General features: G+C 57.3%; 1 protein-coding gene across 5 annotated transcripts in view; it reads left to right on the top strand.

Moving 5' to 3' along the window:
• The window catches only part of ZFR2 (zinc finger RNA binding protein 2), a 49,823-nt gene that overhangs the window by 18,963 nt on the left and 14,331 nt on the right, over nt 1-16,529 (top strand). For 2 of the 5 annotated variants that reach the window (XM_043911970.1, XM_043911972.1), the window contains exons 2-11: nt 3,165-3,384; nt 4,304-4,418; nt 4,838-5,041; nt 5,151-5,455; nt 7,962-8,147; nt 9,842-10,082; nt 11,518-11,678; nt 12,414-12,533; nt 13,746-14,135; nt 14,608-14,798. In XM_043911970.1, coding sequence (XP_043767905.1) covers nt 3,165-3,384; nt 4,304-4,418; nt 4,838-5,041; nt 5,151-5,455; nt 7,962-8,147; nt 9,842-10,082; nt 11,518-11,678; nt 12,414-12,533; nt 13,746-14,135; nt 14,608-14,798 — 2,133 coding nt within the window. The remainder of the gene's footprint in view (nt 1-3,164; nt 3,385-4,303; nt 4,419-4,837; nt 5,042-5,150; nt 5,456-7,961; nt 8,148-9,841; nt 10,083-11,517; nt 11,679-12,413; nt 12,534-13,745; nt 14,136-14,607; nt 14,799-16,529) is intronic. The other 3 variants (XM_043911971.1, XM_043911974.1, XM_043911973.1) reach the window with 2 other exon arrangements.

Raw genomic sequence — 16,529 nt, forward strand, 5'->3', positions numbered from 1 at the left:
TGTGACCTTATGGACTGTAGCCCTCCAGGCCCCTCTGTCCATGGGATTTCCCAGGCAAGAATACTGGAGCAGGTTGCCACTTCCTTCTCCAGGGGATCTTCCCTGGATCTTTTGACCCAGGGATCGAACGTGTGTCTCCTGCATCAGCAGGCGTGTTCTTTACCACTGAACCACCAGGGAAGCTATAAATGAGCTATTAGGATGGCCCTGATCCAATATGCCTGGTGTCCTTATAAGAGGAGGAGATTAGGGGACCTCCCTGCTGGTCCAATGGCTAAGACTCCATGCTCCCAATGCAGGGGGCCCGGGTTTGATCCCTGGTCAGGGAACTAGATCCCACATGCTGCGACTAAAAGATAACCTGCGTGCCACAGTGAAGGTCGAAGATCCCGTGTGCTGCAACTAAGACCTAGCACAGCCGAATAGATGAGTCAAAAGAGAGAGAGATTAGCACACAGACACACACACATAAAGGGAGACCGTATCAGGACGTGGGGAGAAGGCCCCGGCACCGAGGGCCAGGACACTACCTGTCGGGCTGCTCCGTCCACCATTCCCCATGCTAATATTTCCTGAGTGCCTGCCATGTGCCAGGTGCCACTGTGGTGCTGGGACATGGCCTGAGACCCACTGCAGTTCCTGGGGCTTCACGGTGGTAGAAGTGGTGGTGGAAGGATTGCATCAGGCAATGCTGGGAGGAAGAATGAAGCGGGTGACAGGGGGCAGAGTGATGAGTTCCAGGATACCGCTGCTCTCCTCCAAGGGATCAGGGAGGGCTGGAGGAGGGGCGGGGAGGGGAGTGAGTGGGTGTGGGCGGGGATGGGGCCGAGGGCCTTGGGAAGATCTGAGCAGGAGGGTAACCTGGTCAGGTCTGTGCTTGGAGAGGACCCCTTTGCCTGGAGGAATGAGGAGCTGCTGGCCAGGAGCTGGGCAGGGTCCTGGCAGGGCAATGCAGTGGGCTCTGCTTGACCCTCAGCGCCCCCAGCATGGCCTGGATAACACACCCCCAGTGTGGTCCCCACTTCTCCATGGGTCTCCCACTGGACAGTGAGCCGCTTGACGGGCAGGAGTGGCGCTGTGGGCGCCATGTGTGAGTCTAGTGTCGGCCCAGAAGGTGTGTGAAGGCGCTAGCGGACCAGTGCTGCCGGCCTTCGTCCCTCCACGCTCTGGGCCTGCCTGGCCCCAGGCTGGGCACGCACCTCGCCTCGTCCCCTATGGGGTTTGCGGGAACGTTCTTCTTTCAAAACTTGAAGCGTAGTTGATCTACAATGTTGTGTTAGTTTCAGGAGTACAGCAAAGCGATTCAGTATTTGCAGGTTCTCTATCATTATAGATTATGATATAATAAGATGTGAACATAGTCCCCCATGCTCTCTATTTTAATACATAATAGTATATATCTGTTAATCCCATACTCCCAGTTTATCCCTCACTCCCCTCCCCTTTGGTAAACGTAAAGTTTTCTGTGTCTATGTGTCTTGTTCTCTTTTGTGAATAGATTCATTTATTATTTTTAGATTCCACATATAAATGATATCCTATGACACTTGTTTTTCTCTGTCCGACTTACTTCACTTAGTATGATAATCTCTAGGTACATCCATGTTGTTGCAAATGGCAATATTTCTTTTTTATGACTGAGTAATATTCCATTGTGTGTGTATATATGCATATATATACATACCACATCTTCTTTATGTATTAATCTGTGAATGGACACTTAGGTTGCTTCCATGTCTTGGCAACTGTAACAGTGCTGCTGAGAACATTGAGGTGCATGTATCTTTTTTAATTAGAGTGTTTTGTCTTTCCTGGATATAAATCCAGGAGTGGGATTGCTGGATTATATGGTAGCTCTATTTTTAAAAATTTATTTGTTTTTATGTTTGTATTTTGGGGCTGCATTGCACAGATTGTGGGATTTTAGTTCCCAACCAAGGATTGGACCCAGGGCTTCCCTGGTGGCTCAGATGGTAAAGAATCTGCCTGCAATGTGGGAGACCTGGGTTCAGTCCCTGGGTCAGGAAGATCCCCTGGAGAAGGGAATGGCAACCCACTCTGGTATTCTTACCTGGAGAATTCCACGGACAGAGGAGCCTGCTGGGCTATAGTCCAATGTGTTGCAAAGAGTTGGACACGACTAACACACACACCCACACACAAGGATTGAACCCAGGCCCTTGGCAGTGAGAGTGTGGAGTTCTAGCCACTGAGCCGCCAGGAGATTGCTTCTGTTTTTATTTTTTAAGGAATGTCCACGCTGTTTTCCATAGTGACTGCACCAGTGTATATTCCCACCAACCATGTAGGAGGGTCGTGGGAACTTTCTTATGTGATTCTTATTGGAATTGGGCTAAAATCTTTGCTGATACCGTTCCCCAATATGTGGGTTTTTAAATTCAAACACTCTCTATGGGTTGGCTGATATTTAGCAGAGTAAGGGGTGCGGGGATCAGACCGATCTGGGTTCAAATAGAGTACCTCACTTATCACCTGTCCTCAGAGTTCCTCATCTAGACAGTGGGGACAGACCAGCAGGTGGACTGACAGCCAGCCAGCCAGTGCCTTCTCTAAGGGCCAGAAGGTGGGATGAGGTGAGGTAGATAAGAGGCCTAGGCTCTGGGCCCCCTCTGGGCTTCCCTGGTGGCTCAGATGGTAAAGAATCTGCTTGCAATGCAGGAGACGTGGGTTCGATCCCTGGGTCGGGAAGATCCCCTGGAGAAGGGAATGGCTATCCACTCCAGTATTCTTGCCTGGGAAATCCCATGGACAGAGGAGCCTGGTAGGTTACAGTCCATGGGGTCACAAAGAATCAGACACAACTAAACAGACACACACACACACACACACACACACACGGCTTCTTGCAGAGCAAACCATGAACAAGAGCTGGTTCTTGTAGGTAAAGAATTCTTAGTTTAGTGTTTATTGACCTTCCATGATTTTCCTGGAAATGGGGACCAGGCTGGCTCCAACTTTGCAAGCTTGCTGTGAGATCGTGTTAACTCGTGAAGAGCGCTTCCAATGGTGCCAGCGTTCCCAGGAAGGTCTTGGACCGGGAGCACGCAGAGAGCTGGTGCCTAGTATCAATGGCATTTTTTTGTTCAGCGCAGGTCCTTACGGACTGGGCCAGGATCTAACGTTGTGTTCATCTGTGGTTCCAGCGTCCCGCCTCCGTCAGCTTTTCCCCTCCCCGCTGCTGGAGCCAGCTTGTCCACACAGCCTGCTCCTGGACTGGGCCCGGCCCTGATCCCATTTCCCGAGGCCGCCCAGCCCCCTGGGCCAGGATACAGTGGGTACCAGCCCCACTCCGGTCAGGACCTCGGTTATAGCGCCCAACCCCAGGAGCCTATGCCAGCTGCCACCACGGCACCCTCCTACCAGGTATCAGCCACTTGTCTCTGCCCAGCATGGCCCTTCCTTGAGAACACAGTCGGGGACAGGTCCCCACTCCTAATGCTCCCGTCCCTGTCCATAGAGGACATGGAGAATGGGCATCTCCTGGCTGGGCCCTCCCGGTGCTGACCCTGAGTCCCAGGCCTGCAGATTGGGCAGTTGTGTTCCCATGCTCCATGTGGCCCACCCCCCACCCCCCAGCCTCTGTCACCCACAGCTGGTTCCTGACTCGCTCAGCCAAGCTCGTACCCATCTGGCTCCATCTCCTTCCTCCTTATATCCCCTTTGCTTCCCTGGGACTTCTCCAAACCCACCATCCCGAGCTCCTGCCCTGTTCCTGGGGCCTCCTCCGGCCTCTGTGCTTCCGTCCTTGCCTCCACATCATCCCTGGTCCACCCCACAGCTGGAATCCCCCTGTGAACCAAAATCCAACCCTGCTCTCTGCCACCCCAGATCCTTCCCACCGCCCCTGACCACAGCCCCTACCCACCTGCCCACCCAGCCCCTCTCCTGGCCCTCTTGGGTCTCTGCTCTGACCACCTTCTGGGTCTCCTGCAAGCCTACACACTGACCCCCACCAAGGCCTCTGGACTCTACTGACCTGACCAGGAGCTCTGTCCTGGAGTCTCTGCATACCAGCCTCTTTGTCACTGCCCCTCCAAAGAGCCGTCCCCGGCAGCCCATGTCCTGTGGGACTTTTGCTGTCAGATGTGAGGTTCTGAGGGAGCAGGCCACGGCCCTCTTCCTGGTCCCTCATCCCCAGGTCCCAAAATAGAGCTTTGGTACAGGGCCGGAGTTCAGGAATCCTATGGATGCGGGCCTGGGGCGGGGGCTGAGGGAGGGTGCCTCACCCCGCCTTGAGCACCATTCTCCCTGCCCTGTGTTCCCTGTGGAAACCCTCTCTCAGGACAGTTACAGCTACGGACTGTCGACAGCCACCAGTGGCTATGAGAACAAACAGTACCCGCCATCTGTGGCCGGCCAGCCTCAGCTCCCAGCCGCGGCCACGCTCTGCCCGCCAGGTGGGTCAGGGTGGGGGCCAGTGTCCTTGCTTATACAGGAGAGACCCTGGGAAAGTCCCATTTCAAACTCCAGATTCATAGTGCAGGAGTAGGGTGGGTTGTCTTGATACGCCCCCAGGTCTGCACAGGTCAGTGGGCCAGAGGGTGCGAAGGGAGGGTGGGGAGATGAGGCAGAGAGATGGGGAGAGACTGAAGTAGAGCTGGGAGTGGTTTCCCAGGAGGCTTTCCCAGGATGGAAGGAGGTGGCTTTCATGGAGGACATAGAGATGGAAGAACCGGGGGCTTCGGCCTCCAGCACCTCTCAGACACCTGGGCTTCATGGCCAGATAGCAACACCATCGCCTGTGTGGCTCTTGCTGTCCACTCCCGGGACCCAGGGCTGCAGGGCTGACTCTGCAGAGGCTATGCTTGCTCTCCAGGGACCCAAGGAGCCTACGGGGGCGGTGGGTACAGCCAGGCACAGCCCCTGCCACAGATGCCCACCGCCGAGGCAGGGCCGCCAGCCAGCGTCGCCTGCTCCAGCTACACTTACGCCCCAGCAAGCAGCGCCCAGCCCATGGCCTCCTCCGTTCCCACCCTGCCGGCCTCCTCATCCTTCAGCGCAGCCTCCGCCCTGTACACGGGTGAGCCGGCACATGGGCACAGGCCCCTCCACTGCTTGCTGCTGAAATACATGTGGTCCTTCTCTCAAAACCAACCGTCTCACCCCCTCACTCTTCTCTTCCTTCTTAGGGCCAAGCTACCCGAGCTATGACGCGTCCTCCTACTCCGTGGCCCGTCCTTACTACCCACCGTTACTCACTCCACAGATGCAGCCGCCGCCGCCGCCACCCCCACCCCAGCAGCCCCCCGCACCCCCAAAGCCTGTGGAGTCATCCCAGTGGGGTGGCCCAGGAGGCAGTCCCAGTGCCAGCTGTGCCAACAGCATCGCCAAGAAGCTTCCAGTTCCCAGCAAGCTGCCAAGACCCCGGACCGGCCCCCAGCCGCTCCCGCTTCACTACTGTGACATCTGCAAGATCAGCTGTGCCGGCCCCCAGGTCAGGCCCCCACTCTGGCCCCTGCAGGGAAGCCCAGGGGAGCCCCTGCCCCCATAGTGAGGGAGCCCTTCCTCGTCCTTGCAGCTGGCCAGAGGGCAGGGTTGTTACCTGCCCAGAAGAGGCTTGTTAATAATTTGCATCATCAAGTGGGCATCAGCATGGCCTTAAAACTGCCTGATGTTCTTGTGGAAGACGTGAGAGCCAGCCCAGCTCTGGGTGTGGGCCGCAGCAGCGCAGTCTTGTACTCTGAGGCTGCCTGTAGCGGGGAGGCGCTCGTGCCCCCTCCTGGACATGAGGGTCAGAGAATGTGGCTGGCCACAGTGGAACTTTGCTGCAGGGCCGTACAGGCAGGGTTGTGTAGGAAGGGCCATGCAGACAGGCCTGCAGCACACGTGTGTGCATGTGAGTGGGCCTGTACTGCTCTGTAAGCAAAGGCCCTCCCCAGCCACGATCGCAGGTAACCCAACTTGCTCCCTGCAGAGGTCATCAGACACTAGGGCTTGTCAAGCTGCCCCGGAGGCCCGTAGAGACTCCCCATCATGGACTGCAGAGACTTGGGAGGCAACCACGCCTGTCTCCTCCAGCCCTACTTCCTGGCTGAGGGTCAAGGGCCAGGTCCACCACACGCAGGGCCTTGGTGCCAAGACCCCCAGCTGTTCATGGTGCTTCCCTTCTCAGAGTGCAGGGCACCCCAGCTCCATGTGCTTCTTTCCACTGCACGACACTCTCCCTTAGTGAGACATCGGCCTTCCCTGTTCCCTTCTTTATTTTTTTGCACGACTTTAATTTTGCATCATGAGGATTCTTTGTTATTGTCACCAGTCAAACATAAGGTCTGCTCTGTGATTCTAGACCCTTCACAGCATCACACTGAGCAAGCGTGGGATGCTCCCCACGGACGTGGGATGGGATGGGGTGTGGGCACGTGAGCATTACCCGAGTGGTGTCAAGGTCTCTCTGAGCCCTGTCTCCCATGGGACTGGGTTTGCCCAAGCGCATCACCACTCGGCATAGCATCTGGCACATAGAAATGTCAGCTCCTGTTATTCCCAGCTTTTTGCTAATGTTAGCAGCGTTTTTTCGTTGGCATTTTTATTGAGATAGCCGTGGGTTCACATGTGGTTGTAGGAAAAACTGCAGGGAGGCCCACCGGCCCTGCTCCAGAGCCTCCAGTGCTGACGTTTGTTGGCCTTGAGCCCGTCTGCTCAGTGCACCGTGTGTGCCTTTGCACGCGAGTGTGCGTGCTCGTGGTTTGCTCTGTGCAAGCTCATCACTTGGGCAGGCTCACGCGTCTGCCGCCGTCACCACCTCCACCACCACCAAGTCGGGCATCGGGATGGCATGAGCTGTGAACACATGCTTTTACTACGAAGTGTGTTCTGAAGTAGTTTACCGTTGGCACCTTGGTTTATCTCTTTCTAGGCTGATCTCTGTCCATAGGCAGTTACATCATGTATGTTTTTGTATGTGTGAGTGTGTGCACATGTGTGTGTGTGTGCGCGTGTGTGCATGTGCACGCACATGCATGTGTGTATGCATGTCCTGTGGCTTAGGTAAAGACAGATGCCTATGTTTTGAGAGCACCGCCCCCACTCCTGTCCCTGCTTCCTTACCTGCCCCCAGAACTAGCCAAGATCACCAGTGCCTTTGGTATTTCCCAGAGGCCTTTCTGCTCTGAGGGTTATTGACTCTTGGTGTGGGTAGAGGACATCGGGTTAGCAGGCCCCCTTCCAACAGACAAGTCAGGGCTGCCCTGTGAACATTCGGTCATGTGTCTGGTATCTCAGGTGCCTTGGGGCAAGAGCCGTGGGTCTGTGACTCATGAAGTCCCCTCCCGTGTGGACTCACGGATTGGAAGCAGCACCCTGAAAAGAAGTGTGTCCCACGTCTATCAAGTAACACGTGTCCTTGCTTGGCTTCTGAGGTCAGATTCTGAAAAGCTGGAATATTTTTTCAAGCAGCCTCTGAAACTAAATGTTGTCCTTTGAGGATGCTTGCTTCAGAAACTGATTTTTAGAAGAGGAAGAAAACCTTATGTTTTTCAGTCTGAGCTTCTAGGTCTGTTGCCTGGACTTTATTATTTTCTGTAAGATTTTATTTATTTTGTCTGTGCTGGGTCTTCATTGCTATGCAGGCTTTTCTCTAGTGTGGCAAGCAGGGCTATCCTCTAGTTGCAGTGTGAGGGCTCCTCATTGCAGTGGCTTCTTTGTTGCAGACCGCAGGCTCTAGGACACATGGACTTGAGTAGTTGTGACCCATGAGCTTAGTTGCTCTGCCACATGTGGCATCTTCCCGGACCAGCAATTGAACCCGCGACCCCTGCATTGGCAGGTGCATTCTTAACCACTGGACCACCAGGGAAGTCCTGACTGGGCTTTAAAAGGTGGTACACAAGCCTCTCGGAGGCCCGTGAACACCAGGGGTGGGGACATTAGACCCCTGGGCACTGTGGGGACATGATGCTGGGTGGGCACACCCCCATGAGGCCGCCCTCGCTCTCTGCCAGCAGACGTACCGCGAGCACCTGGAAGGGCAGAAACACAAGAAGAAAGAGGCAGCTCAGAAGATGGGCGTCCAGCCCAACGGCAGCCCGCGGGGGGTGCAGGCACAGCTGCACTGCGACCTCTGTGCCGTGTCCTGCACCGGGGCAGAGGCCTACGCCGCCCACATCCGGGGGGCCAAGCACCAGAAGGTAGGACCCTGCGTGGAGCCAGGCCCACTCAGGACCCAGAGGGGCGTCCACTGACACAGGGGGCAGGGGGACAGCCATCCACGAAAGGCAGCTCCCCTCAGGCCCACGTGTCCTCCTTCCTCAGGAACCAGCACCCCCTCCCAGTTACAAGAGTCACACCTGCCCCTAGACAGAGGCATTGAGCTGAACCCCATGCCCGGCCCAAGAGGAGACTGCTCTGGGCCCTCAGGGTGTCTTGTGTGTTTATGCGGACCAGAGTCTGTATGTTGATGAGATCCAATGATATAGTTCATTTGGGGGTCCTTATTTGTTAAAAAATCAAATTAAAGTAGTAAGTTTTCATATTTGAACATCCGAGATTTAATTGATGCTATTTAGTATCAGCATTTGTCATATTTATTACTATTTTATTATCAGCGTTTTCTTATGGCCTTAGAAATGCTTGTAGTATGTCATCTTATGGGGAAGTGAACAGGGTACCCCACCTGAGAGGAGGTAGTGTCCCCCACCCTGGGCCCTCTTTTTTTGGCCCAGAGGTGGTTTTTGGAAATCAGCAAATCTCCCCCAGATGGTGTCATGAACCTGGTAGATGACGCTCGCCTTCCGGGTGTGCGCTGAAGGCAGGAGGGGGGAATTCCTGGCGGGAGGCCTGCTTGGTGCTGCCCTGTGTGGTTTGGAGTGAGAGGGTTGGGAAAGCCCCTGCTCTGTCCACAGAATCCCCTCCAGCTGCCCCGCCCACCTACTGTGCTCCTCCCGCCTCAGAGCCTTTGCTCGAGCCACCCCCAGCCCCCCACACCACGGCCTTGCCAGCCCTTCCCCAGCCCCCTCTGCAGGCCGGGTCACCCCGAGTGCCCATCCTGTCCTTTGCCCCAGCTCACCATGGGCTTCATCCCCCAGCCCAGCTTGGACAGGCTCTCGAATGCCTGAGTGAACCCGCAAACCCTCTGTGACCCCACAGAGGAAGGAGCAGGGGAGTGTGGAGAAGGGGCCCTGGCCTGATGGTCACGGGGTGCAAGGGGAGAGCTGGGGCCCAGGTAAGGTGGACTGCGGGTGTCACGGCTCAGTTTGCAGGCTGGGACTTGCTTCTGGGGACAGGAAGCCCTGCAGGAAGCCCCGGGGTGGGGGAGTGGGGGGGCAGGTTTGAGCTGTGAGTGTCAGAGACTTGGAGCCCGAGAATGTGTCTGAGACGGTCATCAGTGCAGATCATCCTTGCCCAGTGGAGCTTCAGCACTTAAATGCCTTGGAGGGGGTCAGGCCAAGGAGGGGCTATGACCGTGTCCTCGGCGATCTGTATCTCTGGATGTGTGTATGAGTTCCAGCAGAGCGTGGACCTGTGTGTGGGCGTGCACACGCGTACCTCTGAGCAGCCGGCCCCCTCAGCGCATTCACCCACGTGTGCTGTGGGGCTGGCCCTGGGCTGGTGGTGGGTGTGCAGAAAGCAGCACAGGTGGTGGAGTATGAAGTTTGAGGTTATGTTGAGGTCCCACCTGTGTCTGACTCCTAGCAGGAGACAGCTTGGAAGGCCCTCCCTGGGACATTTAAGGGGTGCTGGGGTGGGGGCGGTGTCCCAGGGAGACCCGGATAGAACCCCTCACTGCACAGGCTGCCAGCTCCCCAGCCCAGCGAGCTGCTCTGCCCGCCCTTGAGAAGGTTGGTCAGGCGGGAGGGGCCCTGATGGGGCTGGTCTGTTCCAGGTCTTCAAGCTGCACACCAAACTGGGGAAGCCCATCCCCACCATAGACCCCGCATCGGCCAACCCCAGCTTGGCCCAGGCCCCCAGCACCAGCCAGCCGGCCTCCACCCCCGTCACCGTCACCGCAGAGAGCGCCCCTGCAGCCTCAGCCAAGCCCGTGGCCCCCGCCAGCCCCAGCGTGTGTGCCACGAGCAGGCCACCACCGCCCAGGAGACCGGCCACCTCGAAGGCCTCGCGTGTGGGTACGGCTCTGCGCCTCACAGCCACCCTGGGCGAGCCTGAGCTTCAGAGACTGGCCATCCTGTTCACTGTGCGCCGTAGCTTCTGGCGAGGCAGGACCTCTGATGGTTCTCTGCCGGATTCCAGCCGGGCAGTGCCTCCAGGCACCTTTGGTCCACCTGGGGAAGTGTGGGCAGTGAGATGGCAGCTTCCATTTCCTCTCCTGGAGCTTGGGACCCAGAGGGTGCTGGTCACACTCCCGAGCCCCACCCTGGGCCTGCAGCAGCCCCTGGATGGCCGCGGTCCACGTGCTGGATGCAGCCCCCTTCCCCTCAGGTGCTCTGATCACTTAGGTGGGCACCGGGAGGTTAAGGCAGGCTCCTCGCAACCCTGCCTCCCCTCAGGTGTGCATCCCCGGCATCTTGTCGCTGTGACCGAGGGCCCTGTGTGGCATGGGTACATAGGCTTCCGTGTCGGGAGCTCCACTGACTGCGTCACGTGCAGGGCCTGACCCTCCTTCCACGATGCTTTGATTTATCATCAGTCCCACTTTACAGATGGAAGAACTGAGGTGTGGCAAAGCTCTTGGCCCTGGGCCGCCTGGTGAGCAGGAGAGGCGGGGTTCTGCCCCAGCGTGGGACAGTCTCCGCTCTCCACCACCACATTTGAGGGATGGGGGGCTATTTTATTTTGAGCCTCAGCAGGTCTGAGGTTTGAACAGTCATGTGATAGTGAGGATATAAAGCAGTTTTGGTGACAAAGAAATGTCTCCCTGGACTTCCCTAGTAGCTCAGTGGTAAATAACCTGCCACTTTACAATGCTGGAGACATGGGTTCAATCCCTGGTCCAGGAAGATCCCACATTCCACAGGACAACTAAGCCTGTGAGCCACTACTACTGAGCCAGCACTCCAGAGCCTGTGCTCTGCAACAAGAGAGGATACCCCAATGAGAAACCCATGCACCACAGCAGAGAGTAGCCCCCACTCTCTGCAACTAAAGAAAAGCCCTGGCAGCAACAAAGACCCGGTGCAACCATAAATAAATTAATTATTTTTAAAAACACATTATTAAAAAAAAAGCCTCTCTTCTGGGGCTCAATGAACCAAGGTCAGTGAACGTGACCCCGGTCCACCTGGTGTCCACTGTTAACTAAGGGCTGCAGACTGTGCAGTTGAGGGGGGTTGTCCTCAGTGAGAGGCCTACAACCTGGGCCTCCCTGTGGACCCGTCCACCTGGGCATGAAACACCGTGAGGGCCCTGCTCTCCAGTTGTGACCCGAGCTGGTGGGTGAGGTCCTCACAGGACCACGAACCCCACAGGCTGATGTCACGAGGGGATGAGAGGGACGGTGGGGGACCCAGTGGCCTTGTGTTGTACCCTTCCAGCTGGTGGGCCAGGAGCTGGCCATGGTTTCTGGCTGGAGCAGGCTACAAGTCATGAAGTTCTTCCCTCCAGGGCCCCCTGCACTGCCAGCAACTGACTGTAGACCCCTCCACGGGAAACCTGCACCCCCCAGATCCGAGCGGCCTGGGGAGCCGTCCGCCCGAGGAGGCTCTGCAGAAGCTTCTGGAAGCAGTTGTGAGGGGCAGCCGGTGGGCCCAGGCTACGTGGAGGAGGTAAGAGCTGGATGACCATTGCGCGCCTGGCTAGGCCTGGTGGGGCCATGTCTTGAGACTCGCTCACCTGCCTGGGCAGATAGCCCAGTGAGCCAGCGTACTGGGACCTCACTGGGAGCCCTGGTGCGGGGCTCCAGGTCCTGGAAGGAGGTCTGAGACAGGCAGAGGCGTCTCTTGCTCCTGGGTAGCCCCAGTTCCTGCAGGAAGGAAGGTGACAGGAGGGGTCTGTGCCCTGGAAACCCACAGGCATGTGACCCTTGGGTACTGGAGTCCACGTGCCCCCCAGGCACCTGCCTGGACACCCGGTTCCTTGTGGAGCTCGGGTTCTGAGCCCTCTGCCCCCACGCCCACAGTCCCTGCCTCTAGGCACGTGCATGTTGCCACTTTTTCTGTGCTGGAGTTCAGGCTTTTGTTCAATCCACTCAGCACCTTCAGTTTTGTGCCCTGAAAAACAGCCACGCCAGGCAGGCTTCCTGGTGGCAGTCCCAGGAAGGGAGGGTAGTGGGGCAGGGAGGAAGGATGGAACGATGGTGGCAGAGGTGGTGGCAAGAAGGGCCAGGCTGGGAGGGTGTGCTGGTGAAGGTCACTCCTCTGAAAGCATTAACCACAGGGCAGACAGGAAGCCAGTGCCTGGCCTGGAAGGCCCTGGGGGAGGAGGCTCCTCTTAGAGCCCAGACCCGCAGCGTGGGGGGCGTGGGGGTTGCAGGTGGTGCCCAGCCGAGCCTTGTGTCTCAGGTGTGCAACGAGGAGGGCCGGGTGATCCGCTTCCACTGCAAGCTGTGTGAGTGCAGCTTCAACGACCCCAACGCCAGGGACATGCACGTGCGGGGACGGCGGCACCGGCTGCAGTACAAGGTGCGCCCCGACAGGGGGCAGGGGGCAGGGGGGCATCTGTGCTCTGGACGTCCTGGCCCACATCTCGGAACGCACCCCGTTCCTCTGTGAGTCTGAGTCCCTGGGCCCTTCAGCAGCACGGACTCAACCAGAGAGGCCCTCAGTTGCCATCACGAGGCTTCCCTGCCCCAGGTTTGCCGGGGCACACGTGCACACAAGTGTGTTTAGACACACGTGACTTCTGGACCCTGAGTACGCGTGTGCACCGCACAGGCTATGACCCTCATGAGAGACAGTGGCTTCTGGGCATTTTTCTCTTTTAAGCAGCCTGTTGAGATATCACTCACACACCAAGCAGCTGGCGCATGTGAAGTGGCTTTAACTGCATTCGCAAATGTGTACATGGAGCTCCATGTGCCAGCAGCTCCACCTGATTCCAGAACAGTCCATCAGGAGCCCCGGACCCTATTGTCAGTCATACCCCCACCCCTTCCCCAGCCCCTGACAACCAGGAACCCACTCTCTGTGGCTGTGGGTCTGCCTGTTCTGGACGTTTCCCATCAGTGGAGTCACACCCTGTGTGTCCTTCTGTGTCTGCTTCAGGGGGTCCCTCACTGAATGTCGTGTTCTCGGGGTCCATCCATGTGGTAGCAAATGCCAGGGCTTCTCTCCTTTTTGTGGCTGAGGGATGCTCCGTGTGTGGAAGGGACGACATTGTGTATGTTTCACCCACTGAAGCACACTTGTGTTGTTTCCACTGGTGACTAATCCTTAGACAACACCACGCTCTCTGAGTGAGGAAATTACGTGTTAAAAGTGAAGCCCAGCGAGTGAGTTAACAATTCTATTTACAGTACACATTGGATCTCATACAAATGGTATTTTCTGAATTATTCTGTTCGGGACGAGCACCTTGGTCAGTCCTCTGAGGACAGCATGACCACTGGTGGCAGGTGCTTCAAGGTGTCTCAGCACCTTCTTCCTCTGGCTCCTCCGTCAGACATCCAGATGGTTCGCTCAGTGTCACGTCTGCAGCTCTTTGAGTCAGCCATGGTTTTGTCCTCATGGTTTTCTGCCATGGCCTTTGGGGGACAAGGAGTGTTGAGACTTTGGGACTAAAACTCACTATTGTCTAAATCCAGTGGAAGGGTGTTGTCAGATGGGTGTCCCCCAGGCCCCGAGTTTCCCCCCTCCCAGCATTCTCATCTGAATGACGGTCCCCGAACTTTGCAGAAAAAAGTGAACCCTGACCTCCCGATCGCAGACAAGCCCAGCACACGGGTGCGCAAGCTCGTGGAGGAGACACTGCGGAGGCAGCGGCAGCTGACCAAGAGGCGGCTGGGGGAGCTGCGGCGCTGGCACAATGAGACGAGGTGCAGCCTCGCGGCCCTGCGCAGTGGGAGGGCTCCCCCCGGGCCCCCCAGGGCTCCAGTGGGGCCACCTCACAGTCCTGCCGCCGCTCAGGGCCCCGAGTCCCTCTCGTCCCGCAGGCGCTACGACTTGTGCAGGAGGCGGCTGCAAGAGGGGCCGCCTGTCCCGGACTCACGCTCAGGACGCCCTCTGCCTGACCAGCACCTGCCTGCCCTCAGGAGTCGGCCAGGGGCGCCCGCAGCCAAGCCTCTGGTGGGTGCTGATCGAATGCCTCGGAGTGGGGGACGCTGAAGGGGCCTGAGGGCCTCACCACCAGCCACAGGGGGCCCTCAGAGCTTCCTGAGGCCCCAGTGGTCACATCCCTCAGAAGCACTGAGGCGTCTGACTGTCCATCCGTGGGGAACAGGCGGGTTGAGGGGGAACCGTGGAGGGCGCCCTGCCGAGGGAGGGGCCCCAGCTGCCTCCAGAGCCTCTGGCTCTGAAACTCGAGAGGATTCCCTAGGGAGCCCACTGCCCCCACCCCTACTTGGCCCAAGCTCCCCACGGCTGTCGGGGCTGAGGTCCTCCCTGTTCCACCTCTCCCTGGGCCCTGTCACTCCTCTGCCCGGCTCTCCAGCCTCCGCTCACCAGTCACACCAGCCAGGCTCCAAGGGCCCCCACGGCTCCCGAGTGACCGGGACCTCTCAGCCTGCCTGTGACAAGACACACACACCTCTCCCCGCAGCCCACCAGGCGGCCGGAGTCCAGTGACGACCGGCATGTCATGTGTAAGCACGCGGCCATCTACCCAACGGAGGAGGAGCTCCTGGCCATCCAGAAGGCCGTCTCCCATGCGGAGCGTGCCCTCAAGCTGGTGTCTGACACGCTGGCTGAGGAGGACTCTGCCAGCCCAGAGCCCGAGGGCGGGGACCACAGGTGATGAAGGGCGCCCTTCTGTCCAGGGGCCTGGAGGCTGCTGACCCCCGGCTGGGTGGGCAGGGGTCAGGGTCTGGACAGGAAGTGGCAGCCCCAGTGCCAGAAGGCTGGGAGTCTTCGGGGCCTGGGCTTTCCAGCCCCCTTCAGATATCTCCCCAGGAGGCTAGGAGCTAGGAGCTAGCCAGGAGGCTGGGAGGTCAAAGAGGGTTATAGCAGCCCCAGCCAAGGAGAGCGATTGTTCTCACACTGGAAGTCACTTTCCTGTAGAAGGCGCGTCTAGAGCTGTGGTTTGCAGAGGATTAGCCGCCTCTGTGTCCTCACCTGTGACACAGAGACCAGTGCGAGGCTCGAGGAGCAGGGGTGCCGCCAAGCACTGAGCGTGTGTGAATCATCTTTCCAGCTGCCCGACCGTCAGAAGACGGAAAGTCCCGGCACCTCGCAGTGAATCATTGCACGGTTTAGAGAATCCCAAAGGACTTAGCTTTTCCAGGTCCCTCATCTCTGGGTGGCTTCCTTTTCATTTACTTTTTTTTTTTTTTTTCTGGCTGTGCCACCTGGCTTGCAAAATCTTAGTTCCCCAACCAGGGATTGAACCTGGACCTTCACCAGTGAGCACACACAGTTCTAACCACTGGACCACCAGGGAGGTCCCTCATTTGCTATTTTAAGGTTGTTTTTTTTTTTTTTGGTGGTAAAATACTCATAACAGGAAATCGGCCATTGTGGGCACATTCACAAGGTTGTACCGGCATCACCACTGTCCGTTTCCAGAACTTTTTAATCATCTGAAACAGAAATCCATCCCGTAAAATTCCCCAGTCCCCAGCACCCACCTTTCCACCCACCATCTCCATGGCGTGGCCTGTTCTGGACGTTTCCCGTCAGTGGAATCGTGCAGCATTTGTGTCAGGCTGAGAAGAACATGAGAACCATGCGTGGGTCACCAGGTGTCATAACCGAACACACTTGTCCCTCAGTGAGAACATGGGCGACCCCCAACTCCGGTGAGGAAGCTCACTGCCTGGAAGTGGAAGCAGGCGTGGCCCCAGACAGCCAGCCCTCCCTTAACCCCCGCCCCCGTGTCTCCTGAAGAAGGGCCCTCACTTAGTACTTCATGGTTTCCCTCCCCGTTTTCTCCCCATTCTTGTGTTCCGTTTCTGTTAGTTTAACTTTTCATTTTGAAGTGATTATGGACTCAACACAAACAGAGTGAGTAGAGGACCCTCCCGCTCCCCCAGCTTCCACAGCGTGGACCCACAGGTGTCAAGGCCGGGCGTCCACACAGGCACCTCAGCAAGGCCCAGGCCCCACTCAGGCCTCCCCGGCGCTGGACCACTTTCCCCCTGAGCAGACGCCCCACTGCAGTGAGGACACGGGGCCTCCCCTAGCACAGGAGCCCTGCCGCCGCCGCACTGCCACAAGCCCCCAAACCCAGCTTTAAAGCAAAGCTGGTTGCACTTTGTTAAAGCCCTCACATAACACTGATGTCATGTTACATGTCTGTCCTCACATTATGTTTCTTTTGCTGTTATTGTTTGTTTCTTTTTATTTTTTGTCTTTTTCATTTTTTTTTACGTTATTTTTCAAAAACATAGAAGTGTTGGTGGCTTTTTTTCCTCTCAGCTTTTTTTCCCTTCATCGCACTGAGCTTTGTGGGATGTTAGTTCCCCGACTAGGGATTGAACCCAGAGCCCTTAGTGAGAGCATGGAGTCCTAACCACTGGACTGCCA

The sequence above is a fragment of the Cervus elaphus genome, chromosome 9 (assembly GCF_910594005.1).
Source record: "Cervus elaphus chromosome 9, mCerEla1.1, whole genome shotgun sequence".
Classification (NCBI taxonomy): domain Eukaryota; kingdom Metazoa; phylum Chordata; class Mammalia; order Artiodactyla; family Cervidae; genus Cervus; species Cervus elaphus.